The following is a 20,848-nucleotide window of genomic DNA, read 5'->3' as shown; positions in this document are numbered from 1 at the left end:
GGGAGAAGGGAGTGGTATTATGGACATTGGGGAGGGTATGTGCTTTGGTGAGTGCTGTGAAGTGTGTAAACCTGGTGATTCACAGACCTGTACGCCTGGGGATAAAAATATATGTTTATAAAAAATAAAAAATTATATTAAAAAAATAAAAATCTTAAAAAAAAATTTGTGATTGCCAACTCTATTTTTATGTGTCAATAATCACAATAATTTAGTGCTCATATGTATATAAGAGATGTGAAATGTGAATATGAGCTTTTTTTTTGAGAATTATAATTGTTCATAGCTTTCCTAGGAAATATTCAATTTCTCTTTAAAGGATTCTTTTGTCTTCAGCTATACTGAAGGCTTGATATTTCTGAGAAAATTGTTATTTTTGTTCTTTTAGGGAGTTTCAGAAAAATGAATGTTTTAAAGATAAAACTTTTTGTATCTAGTAATATTTTAATAGCATTAAAGTGCTTTATCCTAAAATTAGATTTCCCTCATTCTTTGATCTGTTGTTAGTACTGATTCAGTGTACTGATTCACTGAGAGCTGGACATAAAATTGAAGCACAACCAAGTGATCTTAACAGATAGAAAGTCATGTGTTCACATTCATGCATGTGGTCTCCTCTTCTGGCAAAGGCTCATATCTGTCATGAAGCTTACTATAATCAGTGATTGTGAGAAAATGAGGACTTAAGTGGTGTTTGTGCAAATTAAAACCTTCATGTTGGCTACATGGGGAGGAGTCTCAAAAACTACTACCAGCAGCATCCCCACTACCTCCAGTAATTAATATGACTCATGCAAGAAACACTATCATCTGGACCTTTATTAACATTATTTGTAATGCTCATAGAAACCCTGAAAATTCTGTTATCTCTCTGTGTATCTATTGTCTATTTTTTTATGCATGCATGCATGCATGCAATTTTTGAGAAAAGCTGAAACTCAAAGATATGAATTAATTTTCCTAAGGATGTTCAGCTAAAAACTTACTGAGTGCAAATCATATTCGCATGACCTTCAACCCTTTGTGTTTTATCATCAGCTCTAGACACTTAGGAAGTCTCCCAGATGTGATCATCTAAGAGAAACTAGTTGCTTGTTGAAGGTTAACTCTCACTACCTTGTTATCCTGACTTAACTTTAGCTATTGGAAAGCTCTTCTTAGTATCATAAAATTCTTAAGTTTTTGAGTTCATCAAAAGACTTATATTCACAACATACTGATGATGGGTTTTTTAAGACTATGTATAATTTTCCCACTCTGACACAGAATAAAAAAAATGACCAGAATAAATATGATCACTTCAAATTTTTTAACCTTATTATTTGAAAATAACATGGATATTAATATGTACATATAAAAACAGCTTTAGAGACTATGTAGTTATTTCATTTTCTTATATAATTGGAAGATATGAGTAGATATTTTCCCATTAAGAAAAATGTAATAAACAGTTATTACTTTCATGACATAAACTTTTTATATTTATTTGATTATATTGTTTAAATTTTGATTTCTTCTTTGCTTTGGGATTTTAGCTTTTAATGGATGTTTATCTGGAAAATCTTTTGGTAGGATGATTCCACTACTCCTGAATCACCACTGTCCCTATGTAATGCAAATAAGGTATTTAAATTTCCATATTCATTATTGCTCTCTAATTACAAAAACAAGTGCTAATTAAAATAAGACATACAAAACCCAACATTAAGAAATTACTGATTTTTTTCCATAGTCATCTATTTGGAACAATGATGACGATTTATATATACTAATACAATTGTCCACTTTCTAAATCAATCTTTTTGAAATTTCAAGGCTGGCATATTAAAGGTAGCTTTTGCTGTTCCTTTTCATGTATCACTCTCTGTAATGAAGTTTCATGTATATATTGAGGAAGAGGCTGTCAGGCACCTTTTCTTATTTTATCTTACTTAATCATTATAGCAACCCTATAATTAATTATAATTGTTCCAATTTTACAGAAGAACATTGGCGTATTCAAGGTAGTCTGTGCTGTTCCCTTCCATGCAGATAAAGAATGCATGTAATCACTTTCTGTTGTGAAGTTTCACATATATTGAGGAAGAGGCCTGAGTTCAAATCTCTGTTTTGACACTTATTAATCCTCTGTACACAAGCATTCTAAGCATCAGATTTTAATAAAAAAAATTAACATTAAAATAACAACTTTATGGCATTGATATGAGGATAAGTTGAAATAAAATAAAAATGCAATAATAAATAAATGAAACTATTTTATTATTGCAATGCACTCTCAAGTAGTAGTTTATCATCATCATATCTTTCTGCTTCATCATTTGCTAAACTAATAACAAGATTGAATGGATTTATTGTGACCAGATTTCCTAACCTTTTTCTTGGGTAATAATCACACATGTAATTCTATGTCAGATTTCTGAGATTTTAAAAAAAAGTCACATGATGATTTTTAAACAGTAGAATAAAGGGTGTTATTTGATAACGTGGGATCATATGAGCAATGGGCATTGCAAATTCAGCAAAAGATAGCGCAAAAATTGGTCTTTTCTTTTCTATATGTGTGCTTGTCCATGTAAGCATGGATACTTAGCCCTGCATATCCTGGTGCATATGAGAGCCATTAATAGTCTATAAAACACTTGCCTATAAATGTTATTATATAGGCATATTCCTCTTGGTAGGATGGTAGGATTAACTTCAATCTCACTTGGAAGATATATCGCAGTTACAAACTTCAAATGTGTAAGAAATTTCTTTTAATTTAATTAAATCCTTTTGGTATAACAGAATCAAGTTTCCATTAGCCCCAAATGATTGAAATGCATATGTGCACACACATACACACAGACACACAGTACTTACTCAAAATTCTTTCACTCTTCTTTTTTTCTTTCACTCTCCTTAATTAATTATTGAACTCAGGTGTTAAAGAATTACTGTCCAATAAGTGAGTGTATTTACCTCTGTTTCTCTCTGAAGAATTAGATTTAGTTCATTTACAGCATCTGTAATTTGTTTGGTCTCCACACACCCCAGAACACTGCATATATTTTTCACTTCTTCAATAATATCATCTACATTTTGCTATGGATGAAAAATAAGAAGATGCAATTTAATTGGAATACATCTTAAGTCTTTTCCAGGTGAAGAAAACACAACTACTCAGTCATAACATGGAGAAGAAAAATTTATGAATAGTTCATATGAAAAAAGTCAGTCATTTTATTTGTGTGTGAACTCAATTTGAGTCAACACTGTCACATGACTGACAGAGATCTACTTCATTATTAAATTATTGAAAACCATATATTCTTCATAACTGTAAAGTTAATCCCCACCACATTTTCCATGTGTATAAGCTGAATGGGAGTTTAGTTCTGGGTACCACATTTGAGACTGGGCTTGAAGTTAGAGTTTCCCAAAGAAGAGCAACCCAACTATTGGTATATTAATATACTCATTCCAAACAGTTTAGTCACTTTGTTTTCAGCTTTACAGTAAGGTTATCTATGTTAAAAATCCTGGTTCTGCTCCATTTGTACCTGTAACTATTATCAATTATTTAACTTTTGTGGATGTAACTTTTCTCTTCTGTAAAATTGGAAAAATAATAATTAATTACAGGGTTGCTATAATGGTTAAATAAGATAAAATATGAAAAAGTGCCTGGCAGAGAATAAAGGTTACATTTTGGCTAATTAATTCATTTTCGATTTTTATTCATTCACACGAATTTTTCAGTTTATATGAGAAATCAGATACTGTACATCTCCACATAACCAATAAAATAAAAACCAAAAGATAATAAAAACTATGAGAAGGGCATGTACTAGGTGCTATGTTTAGTTTTCATTCATACATTCAAAGTAGATATGTGATATTAATTTGTGGAAATTTTTAAAATATTACTAATTAAAATGCAAATGCAGAGTTGACTTGGGCCAGTCAGTAGCTAATTTACACTCTTTAACTCTAGTCTTGAAGTGCTTCATATCTGATCTATTTATCTTATTTAATCTTCCTCAAATTCTGAAAGATAAATATTATATTCATTAAATTCCTGAATTGCTGAGATTGCTAGAATATGTTAAATGAAATGTTCCAATAGTAGAATTAACTTGATGATTAATTGAATGTGTGGATCAACAGAAAGTTTGTGCTTGGGAAACTAAGAAGATAGGGTCCCATTAATTATGGCAACAAATATTGGGAAGATTTTTGATGAGATTATGATGAATGTGGTTTTTGATACGAAGAGCTTGACCTTCCACAGCGACAACCAAGCACACACATCCTTTAGCTATTGGGAAATGCAGTGCGATTCTAGCTCTGCCAGCTGTTGAATTGAGAACACACACACACACACACGTGCGAGCGCGTGCACACAGAGAACACATGCTCATATAAACACTAGTTAAACTATAAGAAAAATGTGTAAGTATATGACTTAGCCCAAAACAAAGATAGGATAAATTTCTGGGTGACAGAAATTTAACGAGGGAACTTAAAGCCAGAGCAGTGTCTTCAACATTGATGCTAAATGGCCTGAGGGAAATACCAGATTAGATTTAGGCCCTCAGACTTAGAGAATGGTATTTTACTGCTCACCATGCGACAAATGCTGAGATTTTAGACCTAAACCAGTAAGAGGAAGATGGGAAAGGCCAGATCTGGAGCTGAAATCTCAGAATAAGCTCCTGACACTGGAGAGGCTGTCACTTGTAAAAGGTGGGAGAAGAAAAACAGTCCCTAACGACCAAGAGAGATTTTGAGGAAGACTTTCTCTTTCCAGGAGCTTTGAGTGAGGAAAATGAATACCTGAAAAAATTGTATGTTTAACTGTGAAGTATGGATTTATGTCAAAAAATTGTGCCAGGATTTAGTGACTATTTTGGACCCAGCAGAAGCAAATGCAAAACTGCTGTATGGAAACATTTTCTAAACTCCAAAACCATGGAGTTTCCCTTAATACATACACATAGGGATGTGTGTGTGCATGTGTGCACATGTGCGCACACATGCACACACACACAACCTCGTAGAAGGAGAATAATCAGCCTGAAATTTACAAATCCTATGATGGCTGATGCACCATACGAGAGATTCTATAACTATGAAACATGTATTAGTGGTTGAGCATAGTTTTCATAGAGGTGACACCTGGCCAGGAATTTGGATATGTCTGTTTAAACAGAGACTGTGGAGGAAAGAAAAATTGAATGCTGGGTATGTAACATTTCAGAACACCTAATATTTAGGTTGATGGAGAAAGGAGTTTGGGGTCACAGATGGAGCACACAATGCTGAGTCCTAAGCCAGAAGACTATAGTTTAATGGACATAAAGTAAAGGTAGTTGATGGTACTAGGAATCTTTAGCTTGGAAGAAAAAGAAGAAAAAGGAAACATGAGGACTATTTCCACATATTTGAAGTCTGTTTAAGTGAAAAGGTGATAACATTTACTGTAAGCAGCTCTGGAATGACAAATTAGAACAAATGGTTGCAAACTTTATAAATACGTATTTTGACTCCGTATGAGGAAAATCTTTGTAAAAAGTATTTGTTCAAAATTTGAGACTATCCTGTTGATAGAGAGTTCCTCAACATTAAGGGTATGCAGACAGTCAGGAATGTCAAGAGATTTTGCATTTATATAGGAATTGAACTGGACTACCCTTTGGGTAATCTTTGTGACCCTTTGGGTTAGTGAAAACTGACAATAATGCACTTTTCTTATTTTATATGCTGTATTCCAAGTCTGCCTTAGGAAATACTTGATATATCATAAATTCTGAGGAACAGCATTTTAATACTTTAGATATTAAGCATATCCTAAAAGTATTTTGAACATTGGAGAAGATTGGTGACAACTTTTCTCCTCTGCATTTTTCTGGAAGACAAAACAACATATCCTTCCCTCCCCACTGTTATTTAGCTGTGATGAAGACCAGAGGAACAGCCATGTAAGAGCTTGCCATTTTCCAAGTTTTATATAAACCTTAATGAATTTCTATTTATATTCACTCACTGAAAATTGCCAAATTCAGTTAATGAGTTTGGAGACAAATTGAGAAGTTAGAATTATTTTTGTTCCAGATGAACTAGTTATTGCTATTATAAATTGTTTGTTCCTCAAAGATTAAAAATAGTCCCTGGAGGGGTGCCTGGCTGGCTCAGTCAGTAAAGCATGTGACTCTTGATCTCAGGGTTGTGGGCTTGAGACCCATGTTGGGTGTAGAGATTACTTAAAAATAAAATCTTTTAAAAATATTCTTTGGAGTTCCATTTCAGCTTAAAATATAGATATTTGGTCACACCTTTGCAATGAAAAAAGGCAGATAATATACAGAATAATATTTTTTCCTGACTTCACTCGAGATTTGAGGTCACAAGTGACCAAATATACTAGATTCCAAAGAGTGATAGGCCCCTCCCAAGAAAGATGGAGCATATAAAGTCTTTGACCTTTAGCAGAGCACAGGAGAAAGAGGTGACCACTATATAAGAGGGTAAGAATAAATTAACTAAAATTATAATAAGTTCTTAAAGGGCCAGTCAAGTTGGAATATCTGGAAGTCTAAGACATAATGAGAGTTTACAATCATTATTTAAGCTATTTTCCATGGATGCTTACCAGTTGTTCAGGGAAAATATTGTTCAGGAAAATGAAGGACCAGTTAGTGGTCTAGTATGTACCAGATGATCAGCTGTTTCTGGGAGACAGGCACAAAGGCCTGTCTACTTCTGTGGAGCCTTCTCTAACAAGAAGCAAAAGCATTATGCTGCTGATTGGTGATACTAGGAAAATTATAGTACTCAGAGGGGTAGAACACTCTCTGTCACCCTGATCCCAGGCACACAAATCTTACTTTGTGGGGAAAGGGAGAGAAAGCAAAGCAGTCTCCCCGTGGGTGAGAGGTAGATATAGCAGAAGATCCTTTGCCAGTGACAGAAAGATCAAAGCAAAAACCTTTGGCCCAGGGGGAAGGGGAAGGATACTCTGTCTTGAGTCAAGGATCCTGCATGGATACCAATCAGAAGCCAGGTACAAGTGTCAGAAAATCATCTTCTGTATAAGAGTAACTACAGATATAAGGCACAGATTGGCTGCCATGTGGAGGGGCAGGGATTCTCAGAAAGTTCCAATCTTGAGACTATAGAACACAGTCTGCCTATGGCTGTGACTGATCATTCAACATAGATCTCCCTTTACCTTACTACAGAAGATGAGTCTATTTAGAATAATAAACAAAGAGCAGAGTAGTGCTGGGGGAGAGACAAGAGTGTTGAGAGGGACTATCTCTGCAAAGGTGAGCAGTGGCTGCTGAAAGCTCAAAGTGAAGTAAGAATACCGAGGAAAGAATTCTGGCAGCACAAGCCCCACTGTAATTACAAATAATAGTAGCTAACCTCTATTTTAAGGAATATGAAGTGTGAAATACCCTACGGTAATGATAGCAACAACGAAACACAAAGCACAATCTTGACTAGATTGTATCAATAGTGTGTAGTAATAGCATAAATAAAGAACATTGCCCATTTCCAGGTGTGAATTCAATTTACCTCATTCTCTACTATTCTCCATGTGATATTTAGCATTCAATCAAAAATTACAATTTGTATAAAAAAGCAAGTTACAATAACCCATTGTTAGTAGATGAAACAATTGACAAATCTGGATATTTGTTGGAATAATGAGACAAGGACTTTAAAATAACTATAAATAACATGTTACAGGATCTAGTAGAAAATATAGACAACATGCATGATCGGAAGGGGGGACTTCAACACAGAGATGGAAACTATACCGAAAAGCAAATTTAAATGATAGAAATATAAAAATATATGTGATATTAGAGCTGAATTCCTTCAGTGGGCACATCAGCAAATTGAACATAGGAAAATTATCAGTGAAATTATCAGTGAAAATTATCAGTGAAATTGTAGATAGGTCAAGAGAAATTATCCTAACTGAAACATGAAGGGAAAAAACAGTGGGGAGAAAAACTAACATATGACACCTAAGAGCTGTCAAAGTCACATATGCAGCTGTAGTTCTAGAGAGAAGAATGGGGTAGAAATATTTAGAGATAATGGCCAGCATATCAGAATTTGTTGGATGCCACTAAACTTTAGAGGAAAGTTGATGGCTTTAAAATTTGAATAGTTTTATGTCAATTAAATTGAATTGATAATTAATACCCTTGCCACGAGGAAAAATCCAAAAAGATGATTTCATTGGTAAATTTTATCAAACATTTAAGGACAAAATCAAATCAAATCCTCTTAAATTCTTTCAGAATATACTGAAAGGGAATACTTCTCAACTTGTACGTCCTGCACTACTCCAACATCAAAATTAAACTACAACATTATAGCAAAATAAAAATACAGACTGATGTGTCTTGTTGATAAAAATGCTAATACCTTTAACAAAATATTAGCTAATTGAATCCAGAAATACCTGGACGCCTGGGTGGCTCAGTTGGTTAAGCAGCTGCCTTCGGCTCAGGTCATGATCCCAGCGTCCTGGGATCGAGTCCCGCATCAGGCTCCTTGCTCGGCAGGGAGCCTGCTTCTCCCTCTGCCTCTGCCTGCCTCTCTGTCTGCCTGTACTCACTCGCTCACTCTCCCTCTATGCCTGACAAATAAATAAATAAAATCTTTAAAAAAAAAAAAAAACAAAAAAACAAAAAACAGAAATACCTGGAAAGGGTTTTAAATTTTCACAAAGTGTTCTTTATCCCAACAGAGCAAAAATATTTTTAATATTTGGAAGGAAAAAATGAAAAAAACCTTATGCCAGTCTGTATTGATACAGAAAAGGTATTTGACAAAATTTATTACCCATCTGCAATATAAGCTCCTAGCAAATGAGGAATGGAAGGAAACTTTTTCAACCTAGTAAAGGGTGACTAACTTCATGCCAAAAATACATAAACTCCACATAACTTCATACTCCATGGTAAAGGACTGTAACATTCTCCTTAAGATTAACAACAAAGCAAGAGTCCTATTTTTATCACTTTTAATAAAATTCTCTTGGAGATCAAGGCAAAGAAAATCCATATACAGAGAATCTTGGGTTGCATGGTGTCTAGGATGGAAGGTATTTCCTGCAAAAAAGCAGTTGAGCACTTTTTGGTGCAATGCAAATATTTTATATCTTAATGTCTGTGGTTGTTACATAGCCATTTGCATTTGCAAAATTAGTCAAACTTTATGGTTAACATGAGTGTGTTTTACTTTATGTAGATTAAACTTCTAGATAGTTGATTTAATAAATACAAGTCATAATGAAAGTGGAAAGACAAGCCACCAGCTAAAAGGAAATACTGGCAATACACATAATCAAATGATGAGTAAATATGTAAGTAGTTCCTATCAATCTATTTGAAAAAGTTAAGGTAAGTATAAAATGGATGAAAAGTTTGACTGTGTATATCTATCTACATCGATATCTATATCTATATATCATAAAAGATGACAGTTTATCAAACTCAATACCCAAAAAACAAATAATCCAGTCAAGAAATGGGCAGAAGACATGAGATACTTCTCCAAAGACATATAAATGGCTAACATACATGTGAAAAAATGCTCATTACTAGTCATTAGGGAAATATAAATCTAAACCACAATGAGATACCACCTTTCACCCGTTAGAATGGCAAAAATTAACAAGACAGGAAACAACAAACGTTGGTGAAGATGTGGAGAAAGGGGAACACTCTTACACTGTTGATGGGAATGCAGGCTGGTACAGCCACTCTGGAAAACAGTGTGGATTTTCCTTAAGTTGTTAAAAATAGAGCTACCCCATGACCCAGCAAATGCACTACTAGATATTTACCCCAAAGATACAGATGTAGTGAAATGAAGGGGCACATGCAACCCAATATTCATAGCAGCAATGTCCACAATAGCCAAACTGTGGAAGGAGCCAAGACATCCTTTAACAGATGAATAGATAAAGAAGATGTGGTTCGTATATACAATGGAATATTACTCAGCCATCAGAAAAAATGAACACCTACCATTTGCATTGACATAGGTAGAACTGGAGGAGATTATGCTAAGTGAAATAAGTCAAGCAGAGAAAGACAGTTATCATATGGTTTCACTCATATGTGGAACATAAGGAATAGTGCAGAGGGCCATAGGGAAGGGAGGGAAAAACTGAATGGGAAGAAATCAGAGAGGGAGACAAACCATGAGAGACTCTGGACGCTGGGAAACAAACAGGGTTACAGAAGGGTGGGGGGGTGACTGGGTGATAGGTATTAAGGAAGGCTCCTGTTGTGATGAGCACTGGGTGTTATACACAAATAATCATTGAACACTATATCAAAAACTAATGATGTACTATATATTGGCTAATTGAACATAAATTAAAAAATAAATATTTCAGAAATAAAAAGATGGCAGTTTGATATTTTAAGTAAAGAATAATGAACTTATTCATTATTAGGGAAGTGAAAATTAAAACTAAAATATGATCAAAATATATACCTTACTTAGGCAAAAATTTTAAAGGTTGGAATGTATCATACCTTGGTGAGAAAATGGGGCAGTGGGAACTCTCATATGTTATGAAATATATGTGTCCCTATTATAAAAGGGTCTGTTACCCTAAGTATATACCCTAGACAAATTCTTGATATTAGTTCATGAATATATCAACAGTAGAATATATAAATAAATAGAGGTCCATTGATCTAATTGAGTACCATACAACAATGGAAACAAATCAAAGCCACATGGAACAAGGTGGATAAATCTGAAAAACAGTGAGTGAAAGATACATGGCTCAAAAACTACACATAGTTTGATTCCATTTATGTAGACATTAAAAAGGAAACCTAAACTTTATATTGCTAATGAATGGATAGATATCCTTTGATGGTGAAATGGGAAAAGGTGAAGTGGTGAAAAGAAAAGCTACAAAACACTTTTCTCTGAAGATTACCTCTTATGTACACGAAAAGAGATCTAACATGGCACATGGTCAGATCCTATGATACTGGCAATATTTTGCTGCTAAAGTTACTGTTTAATAAGAATGTCTGTTCTAATATTATTCTTTAATTTGTATATATATCATTGTATATTCTTCATGTATTATTTAATTCACTGCATAAATCTCAAATAAAATGTCAGATCATATCATTCCTTTGATGGAACCCTTCAGTGCTTTCCATCTCACTTGGAATATGAATTATGTTGGCTAGTGATTATCTTCCTTATTGAAGATCTAGGTTCACTTTTTCGTTTTTTCTTTAAGTCTGAGAGCGTTCTATACATATTAGGTTTGACTTTTAGTAGTTTCAGTGTGCCCTTTATTTCTGCTAAGGCAGGTTCCAATTCTGCAGTTGTGTTTTATTATCCCTGTGACCTGACTTTATCTCCTTCATCTCCTTGACTTCTTTTGTAACCTTTAACTGTGTCCTTGTTACCTATTCGTTTTATTCTATTTTTTTCTTATGATTTTTTGGTCCTTTCCTACCTCTTCTTATATTCTATTGTGAATGCAAATCGGTTTTGTGACATTTTTCTTCTGGATCCTGTACAGTCCTTTACATTAGTAATAGTGTTAAAAATAGCAACTTTCATAGCAATAAAATAACACTTATACTTCTCTTTACTTGAATACTTTTTAACTTCCAACCACTATATTATATTAAATACATTACATCCACTTTTTATTAATTTTTAAAAATACCTTTATATTTTATTATAATCACTCTATTGATGAAGAATACTAATGCTAGGAAAGTTGAATAAAAACTTCCATAGTGGTGGAGAGCTGTCATCCAGATACCTGACTGGAATCTCTGCTCCTAAATTCTGTCTTTACTGCTACTCTGTTCAAACTATGTTTGAATTGAACGTCTAAATATCCAGTAATAGATCTGCTTGTTACTAAAAGAGCTTCAGTTCTAATAAAGCTAAATATATAAGATCCCTTTGTGCCCCTTTTATTACTACTTGTATATGGAAATTTTAGCCCCAGTCTAGAGTCTGAACACAATTGGATTTTGGTCTCAGAGAGAGGAAATTGTGAGGTAATTATTATTATTCCTTACTCATTGAGTTACTTACACCTGAATAATAGAGATGCCATTCTGGTTATCTAGTTGGTACACTGAGTCATGAGCAGGATGGTAAAGTGTTTAGAGGTTTGAAGCTCTTTGTAGACCAAGAAGATATTTCATGAAGCCAAACCATGTTTTGAAACATGAGTAGATTTTTCTCAGTCGACTTCCATCTGGTTTACAGTTAGTTCACCAGTTACTAGATTCTAGTATAAGTTTGTCATCAGTGGGAGGGATTGCTAACTTTCTGTAAAGGGCTATTTGACCTTGTAATAATAATTTTAGAGACAGTGCATTACAGGCTACTAGGAAGAAGCACTTTGAATAAGAAGTTGATTCTTGCACATAGATTGCAATCTTGTTTTACACTGCTTTGCTGTGTATGTATACCATTCTGTGTACATTATTCATGTAAATATGCTGTCTTTCCAACTAGATCATCGGCAACATCAGAGTATGGTTCTGATTTCCATTTCTCTTGATTTCAGTGAGTAAATAGTTCACTAACTTGCATTAAGTAAGCACTGACTAATATCTTAGGGGGAAAATTCTTTCTCTTTCTTCCATTTTCAACTTCTCTGAAATATTAGAGATGAATGCAGAATATAGAATGAATATAGAAAATATTCATAACTTTCTGGATATTAGTAAATAGGTGAGAGGAAGAAGATGTTCAAAGTAAAAGTTCTATGTAAACTATTTACAAAACTATCTATTTAGCAAACATAATAGTCAGAATGCGCAACCTGAAATAGGTCAAGTCTAAAATATGTTAAATGACCATGGCTGAGGAAATAAAATATTTAAAAATTTAAATTATCCAAATTACTCAATAATATTTATGTCATATTTATTCAGCCTGCATGTTTGCTATTTTTTTAAAAATTGCATTTAATAACTCAAGTGTGGAAAATAAAAAAAATATTTTTCAAATTGGTACTGTTTTCAACATTGATGAAATGCTACCTAATGCATTTTTTTAAAATAAATAGGAAGCACAAAATTATGAATCAGTCATATCACAGTCTGTCTCACTTCTCAGATATTTACCAGTGATACCTCATAGGAAGAATCACATTTAAAAAGCTCTTGGTTTTGGAAGGAGTTCATCTGGGAAAATCTCAGACACTGTGGCCTATTTATAAGATAATTCAGATGTGGGTGATGATAACTATTTGCTTGTGTTAATGTAAAGACAGTAACTATTTGATGTTTTGCCAATTTTTAAGTCATACTGGGAAATTTAAAAATAATGGATTCTTTTGAAGTGGAAATATTAGAGGCTTCATATGAGTAAGATGATCAGACCTCTTAGAAATTAAGAACTTTACAGATTCTCAACAATTTGTGTGTGTGTGTATGTGAGTGTGTGTGTGTAAAATGGCATTTGTGATACATGAGCAGTACCAAGACATTTAAGTAATTACAATTCATTCATAAGTAGCTTACTATAACCTCAAAAATATATTTACATAAAATTGAGTGACATAAATGAAGGAATGAAGTCTTCATTTGCATTGAGTACCTGGTAAATTTCAAATTCTATACAAAGGTGAAAAATCAAGCTGAAAAAAGTACTAATTATAATACTTTTATGAGACTTAAACCAATCTGCGAGTTTTTTTTCACATTTCACATTTTAAACTTCCATATTTAAGCTGGGCTCAAGAAAGAAAAATCCTGTTAGAATGAGAGGATTACACTTTGGAAGGGTATATGAGTTGTGTGTCATCACATGTGTATTTGAATATTTATGTGGAATTCACATGAGTTTGGTATCTTCATCAAGAAATATTATTTATTTTCTGAATCTTTTACTGTTAATTAAAATTAAGAATAGTCACCTAGGTTCTTTATCTTTTCATATATATCAGGAGTCAATTATTTAATGGATAAAAAAATCCTGACTTGTTTTAAAAACACTGTCTTGGGGCACAAGGTAGTGTAGCCGATTGACTGTCTGACTCTTGGTTTCAGCTCAGGTTATGATCTCAGGGTTTTGGGATCCAGCCTGAGATGAACTCTGTGCTGTCTGTGCTGAGCTTGGATGTCAGCTTGGAATTCTCTCTCCCTTCTCTTTCAGCCCCTCCCCCTGTTCTCTCTCTCTCTCTCTCTCGCAAATAAATAAATAATTCTTTAAAAAAACAAAAACAAAAACAAAACACTGTCTTATACAATTTTCTATAATCATAGGTGGTTTTATCTGTGGAAGATTAAGTTACAAGAAATGATCTGCCTAATGGTGGCCACAACTTGGATACCCAGTTGGTGACCAAATCTCGGTAGTCTTAGACTAAATCCATCATTTTCCCCTGTCAAGCTAGCTTCTCCTCTCTTTGCTATTTTAGTGAACTGATGTCTCCATGCAGTCAATTAGCAGCCAGGAATGTGGAGGTATTCTAGACACTCTCTTGTTTTACACAAAGTCTTTCACCAAATCCTATAAGTTGCATATTTTTACCTATTTTGAATTTGTCCCCAACTACCTACCCCTGTTGTAGAGTTTTTGTCAATACCCTCATCATCTCTTTGGGCTAATGAAATGCTCCTCTAATCACCCATCTGTCATTCTACTGGCTTGCATAATGGTTCTATGTCAGCAGCTGATAAATTAGAAAATCATTAAATTGTCCATAAAGTGTCCTTAAGATCCAATATAATGGCCCCTGCTTGCCCCTTTCATCTGGTCTCTTTACAGGCCTTTAACCCTAATTGTAGCCATTCTAAATTTCATACAGTTTTCAAGTCACAACAGGCTGTTTCCTAACTGCTTCTATTCGTGGTGTTCTATACTGATAGTTATCCCCACCCCCCACCTTCCTTCACGTGCCACTTCTCTAGCTGGCATACTCATTTTTCAACATCCAGGTCAAATAGGTAAAATTGATAACTTTCTTCCATGGCCTATATACACATAGGTCTTTCACAGTATCTGTGACACTTTATTAACACACATCTATTTACTTTTATGCCTTGATAGAATGAAAGCTTCTGAAGTATAGACCTTCTACTTTATTCATCTTTGTATCTTCAGAAAACTGTAAAGCTTTAGAAAAAGAGTATATGGTTAATAGATGCTTGTTGAATTGACAGGTGAAGTAACATAAGTTAATACCTGGGTTTTCAATAGGCATTTCAGATGGAAGTCATATTTTTTTATTACCGTTGAGAGGCACTGTCTGGAAAGAAAAAAAAAAAAAAACTTTGTTTAAAAGTGGGTAGAAAAGCTTACATAAACTTTAGCATATTTATCATAAATTCTGTTTTGTCCATGATTCTATAGCAAACATGGTTAAAAAAGAATTGCTGCTGACACGATTTTAAAAACCATTTCAGATGAATGTTTATAAACTTTCTGTAACTTGATAAGCTACAAACTTATTTGAAAACTTTAGAACTCCAAAAAAAAAAAAAACCTCATGACAAATTAACCAAACCTCTCAAAGACTGTTCATTGTATCAAACTACTCTTTATTCAAAATATAAATTACAAAAGGATTCATGAGCAGATAATGACAAATACTAACATCTAAGAATTGTTAAATATGCAAAATCTTGAAGAGAATCCCTTTCAGAATTAATGACATATATTTATAATACATAAAGTTGTCTTTGGCTTCAGACCTCTGTGTTCTTCTTTCCTGAGATTCTCTTATTGCTCCAACTTTATCTTTGCTTCAGTGAAATAGATGTGAGATTAGTAGAGGTTTTTCTGACTTCACTTATCAAAATTATTTTCCTAAACATTAAGATTTTCCCTTCCTATTTGTCCCAGAAACTCCTGAATTGAATTGAACAAATGATACAACACAAACACACACCAATATATTTTACAATAGTTGCCTTCTCAGCCTTGTTAAATCATCACTTTAGTTGCATTACATCTTATAGTTCAAAGACAAAATTCATAGACTATGTAAAAGTGGAGGTATAGGAAAAGAATAGTGAAAATTTTTGGTTATTGGAGAAAAGGATTTTATATAAAATCTGACCTTAAAACTTAAAAGACCCCCAAGAATATATACCTAGTTCAGCACCTTGCTATTAAATATTATATTTATTTTATAGAAAAACTCCTAGAAACTAACGAGGGTATGTGATTTGCCCAACTTCTAAATGGAAGTCAGGTCAGGGAAGAGGAAAACTGAAAACAAAGCTCCTGCCATCTAGTGTTTGATCTTTTAATGACACCATCAAGTGGGCTGTGGAAGGCAGGCAGAAGAGCATTGTATTCCAGAAAGCAGTCTTGGAGATCACAATGATGGCAAAGTAGGAGATCCCATCCTCTGTCTTCCCACAGTAAGACAACTATCCATGAACAGAAACAGCTCTGGGAGAGCTTAGGAGTCCTTCCAAGAAACTTACATAATACTGTAGAACAACAACAAAAGCTAAGAATAACCACACAAAAAGGGCAGGGAGGGCACTTTCATTTTACCTGCCTCATCCCATCCTGCAGGCTAGCATTTCTCACTGCCAAGAGGGAAACCCCCTTGCTGGGAAAGGGAGAGCGGTGAACCAGCAGCTTTCCCAGCCTTTTGGGGCATTACGGGAAGGACCTGCATTGGTTTTACTCCAGCCAGAGACCAGCAAAGCGGAGATGCATAAAGACAGCTAGGAACAAGGAAGAAGGGCTGCGGCTACCACTATGAGTCACACAGCGGGAGTTACAGTGGTTCCCAGTGACCAGCTCTACAGAGGGCCCAGTAACTTTTACCACTGAAGAAACCAACAACCAACAGAGAGGCCGTAGAACCCCCTGCAGATTTCCCTGTTTCCCTCATATACACAGGTATTCACATCCACAAACAGCAGCTGCTTGAGTTCCTCTCCACTCCTTCCTCACCCCACTGCCACTCCAGGGCTTACCTGTAGCTGGTTCCCAAGCTGCGCACCTCCAACCCTTTGGCTTGACTAATGTCTTCACTGCCGTGCACATGTCTTAGGGAGACACTGCAGTCACAGGAATGCACAACAACATCCAGGGCCCCCATAGCTGCTTGTGGGCCTGGTTCTGTCCCTGTTTCCTGTCATTAACTCACACAGTGGGCTTGCTTGCAACCAGCCCCTCCGGCTGTATACCTGCACCTAACCAGTCTGACTCCCATAACAACCTCCACTGCTATGCACAGGATGAAGGTCTGCAGCCAGAGGAGTGCATGCCAACAGCCCGTGCACCTACAGTTAGTCCTAGTCCTTGCTGCCAGCCCTGTCCTCCCCCACTATCTGTATGTCTGCTACCAGCCACTGCCACTACACAGGCACCTGCAGCTGGCCCCTGCAACTGTGTGTGTGTGTGTGTGTGTGTGTGTGTGTGACCAGCTCTAGTAGCAACCACTGCCTGCCCTGGTCCCTAGCTCCTGGACCTGGAGGCACCACTGAAGATGCCAACAGCACGTGCAGCCACTGCAGATCTCCCATAGCACTTCTAGGGCCACACAGTTAATGCTGTGGGTCCCATTAATGCTGTGGGCTGATCCAAGGGGACATTACACTCACCAGATCTGGGTCTTCCACATGGCTCTCTCCTTGGTGCCCTGCACTACCAGACCCAGGAACATAGCGTGCTCCAATGTGCCTCACCTGCAGGTGAAGGTCCTGCACTGAGATCAGCCCATAAAGTCTGGAATACGTGACAGCTTCTTCCCATGCACAGACACCTCTGCAAGGCTCTAGGGATCACAAAGAATCGGGGAAATAGGACTCCACCATAGGAAAAGAATAAACTTTTAGCAACTGACCTCAAAGTGACCTCAAAGTGGAGATACATGAATGGCCTGACAAAAAAATTTAAAATAGTTGTTCTGAAGAAACTCAGAAGTATAAGGGAACACAGAAAGACAATTTATTGAAACCAGCAACACAATATAAGAACAAAATGAGAAATTCAACAATGGTATAGAAAACATACAAAAGAACCAGAAGTTTTGGAGCTAAAGAATACAGTAGTTGAACTGAAGAATTCAAAAAAGAAGCAGAAGAGAGGGCAGAAGGGTCCTGGCAGAAGAAGGGACCAAGAAAAAGAAAAAATAAGTAAGCTCAAAGACAGATCATTTGAAATTACCTAAGCAGAGGAACAAAAGGAAAAAGAAAAGGAATTAAAAAGGCCTATGGGATTCATGGAACACTATAAAAAGAATTGATGTATATGTCATTGTAGTCCCAGAAGGAGAAGAGAATGAGAAAGGAACAGACAGCTTATATAAAGATAATGGCTTTTGAACTTCCCAAACCTGGGGAGAGATTTGGGCATCCAAGTTCAATTGGAGTAGCTGAGTGGATAAAGACACAACTATATATATCCTGCCTGCAAGAGACTCCCTTCAGCTTCAAGGACACACACACATTCACAGTAAAGGGATGGAGAAAGGTACTTCATGCATATAGAGACCAAAAAAGAGCAGAGGTAGCTATACCTATCTTATACAAAACAGACTTTAATTTAAAAGCTGTTACAGTGGCTGCCTGGGTGGCTCAGTATGTTAAGTGTCTGTGTTTGGCTTAGATCATGAACCCACCAGGATCCCAGGACCAAGCCTTTAGTCTGGCTCCCTGCTCAGTGGGAGTCAACTTGTCCCTCTTCCTCTGTGCCTCTCCAGACTACTCTCTCTCTCTCTCTCTCTCTCCACCATCTCTCTCACTAATAAATAAATAAAATCTTTTAAAAAGCTGTTATAAGAAACAAAGAAGGAGCAAAAGAGACTACTATGAGCAATTACATGACAAAAAATTGGACAACCTAGAATACTGGATAAATTCCTAGAAAATACTACCCACCAAGTCTGCATCAGAAGGAAGTAGAAAATCTGAATAGACCAATAAGAAGATTAAATTGGTAATCAAAAACCTTCCAACAAAGAAAAATTCAAGGGCAGATGGCTTCATTGATAGATCCTACCAAATTTTTAAAGACAAATTAATACCAGTTCTTCTCAAACTCTTCCAAAAACTTAAAGAGGTTGGGACACTCTCAAACTCATTATATGAAGCCAGAATTACCCTGATACCAGAGCCAGAGAAGGGCACTACAAAAAAATAAAGCTACAGGCCAATATCCCTGATGATTATAGATGCAAAAATTTCCAACAAAATACCTGCAAACCAAATTCAACAGCATATTAAAAGGACCATGACCTAGAAAATTGGGATTTTCTTGGGATGTAAGAATTATTTAACTACACAAATCAATAAATGTGATAAGGCACATGAATAAAATTAAACAAATCATTGATTATCTTAATAGAAGCAGAAGAGCATTTGAAAAAAGTTACATTCTTTCAGAAAAACTTTAAACAAATTAGGTATAGAGAAACATATCTCAACATAATAAAGTTCATATATGACAACCCACAGCTATCATCATACTTAATGGTGAGATGTTGGAAGTACTTCCTCTAAAATCAGGAACAAAGTAAGGGTTCCCACGTTCACCACTCCTATTCAGTATGGTACTAGAAGTCTTAGAGTAATCAGACAAGAAAATGAAATAAAAGGCATTCAAACTGGAAGGGAGAAGTAAAATTTTGTCTGTTTCATGATGGTACGATCTGATATGTAGAAAATCCTGATGACTCCATCCAAATACTCCTAGAACTAATAAATGAATTCTGTAAAGTTTCAGAATGCAAGACAAATATATACAAATCAGCTGGATTTCTATACATGACAGAGAAAGTTTTGTAAAATTAAGAAAAAATCCCACTTACAACACTTACAATAGCATAAAAATAGTAATAAGGAAGTGAAAGATCTATACACTGAAAACTATAAGACATTGATGAAAGAAATTGAAGAAAACACATAAATTGAAAGGTTTTCAAGGTTTTAGATCAGAAGAGTTAATATTGTTAAAATGTCCATACTACTCAGAGCCACCTATATATAGATTATATATTTTAAGTAAGCCCTCTGTCCAACATGGGGCTTGAACTCACGAAACTGAGATCAAAAGTCTACTGATTGGGGCACCTGGGTGGCTCAGTGGGTTAAAGCCTCTGCCTTCGGCTCAGAGCATGATCCCAGGGTTCTGGAATCGAGCCCCACGTTGGGCTCTCTGCTCTGCGGGGAGCCTGCTTCCTCCTTTCTTTGCCTGCCTCTCTGCCTACTTGTGATTACTCTCTCTCTGTCAAATAAATAAAATCTTAAAAAAAAAAGTCTCCTGATTGGGCCCACCAGGCACCTCAATAAATATAGTTTTATCAAAATTCCAGTGTCATTTTTCACAGAAATAATAAAAACAATCCTAAAATTAATAAGGAACCTCAAAATACCCTGAATAGCCAAAGCAATCTTGAGAAAGAACAAATCCAGAGTGATCACACTTCCTGATTTCAAACTATTTTACAAAGATTTGGAAATCAAAAGCATTATGATACTGATATAAAAACAGTCACATGGACCAATCAAACAGACTTAAGAGCCCAGAAATAGACCTACACATATATGGTCAAGTATTATTTGACAAGGATCCAAGAATAATCAGTGGGGAAAGGATAGTCTCTTCAATAAATAGTGTTGTGATAAGTGGATATTCTCATGCAAAAGAATGAAATGGCACCCCTATCTTAAACCTTAAACTTTGCCCTGCACAGCAAAGGAATGAATGAACAAAATAAAAAGGCAATCTAAGTTATGGGAGGAAATATTTGCAAACCATATATCTGATAAGAGATTGATACCTAAATGTAAAACTCAGCAGTGAAAAATCAGTCCAATTTAAAAAAATGGAGAGAGGACTTGAGTAGACATTTATC

The 20,848-nt window shown here is 35.4% G+C and overlaps 1 protein-coding gene across 1 annotated transcript in view; it reads right to left on the bottom strand.

Annotated features, from left to right (window-relative positions):
- Nucleotides 1-20,848, bottom strand: part of PIK3C2G (phosphatidylinositol-4-phosphate 3-kinase catalytic subunit type 2 gamma) — a 325,900-nt gene that overhangs the window by 266,397 nt on the left and 38,655 nt on the right. Inside the window, exons 7-8 of the mRNA XM_059404484.1 lie at nucleotides 15,211-15,274; nucleotides 2,962-3,084 (exon numbers count right to left, since the gene is read on the bottom strand). Coding sequence (XP_059260467.1) covers nucleotides 2,962-3,084; nucleotides 15,211-15,274 — 187 coding nt within the window. The remainder of the gene's footprint in view (nucleotides 1-2,961; nucleotides 3,085-15,210; nucleotides 15,275-20,848) is intronic.

Source organism: Mustela nigripes, chromosome 6 (genome assembly GCF_022355385.1).
Source record: "Mustela nigripes isolate SB6536 chromosome 6, MUSNIG.SB6536, whole genome shotgun sequence".
Taxonomy (NCBI): Eukaryota; Metazoa; Chordata; class Mammalia; order Carnivora; family Mustelidae; genus Mustela; species Mustela nigripes.
This window is presented reverse-complemented; position numbering and strand designations above follow the sequence as displayed.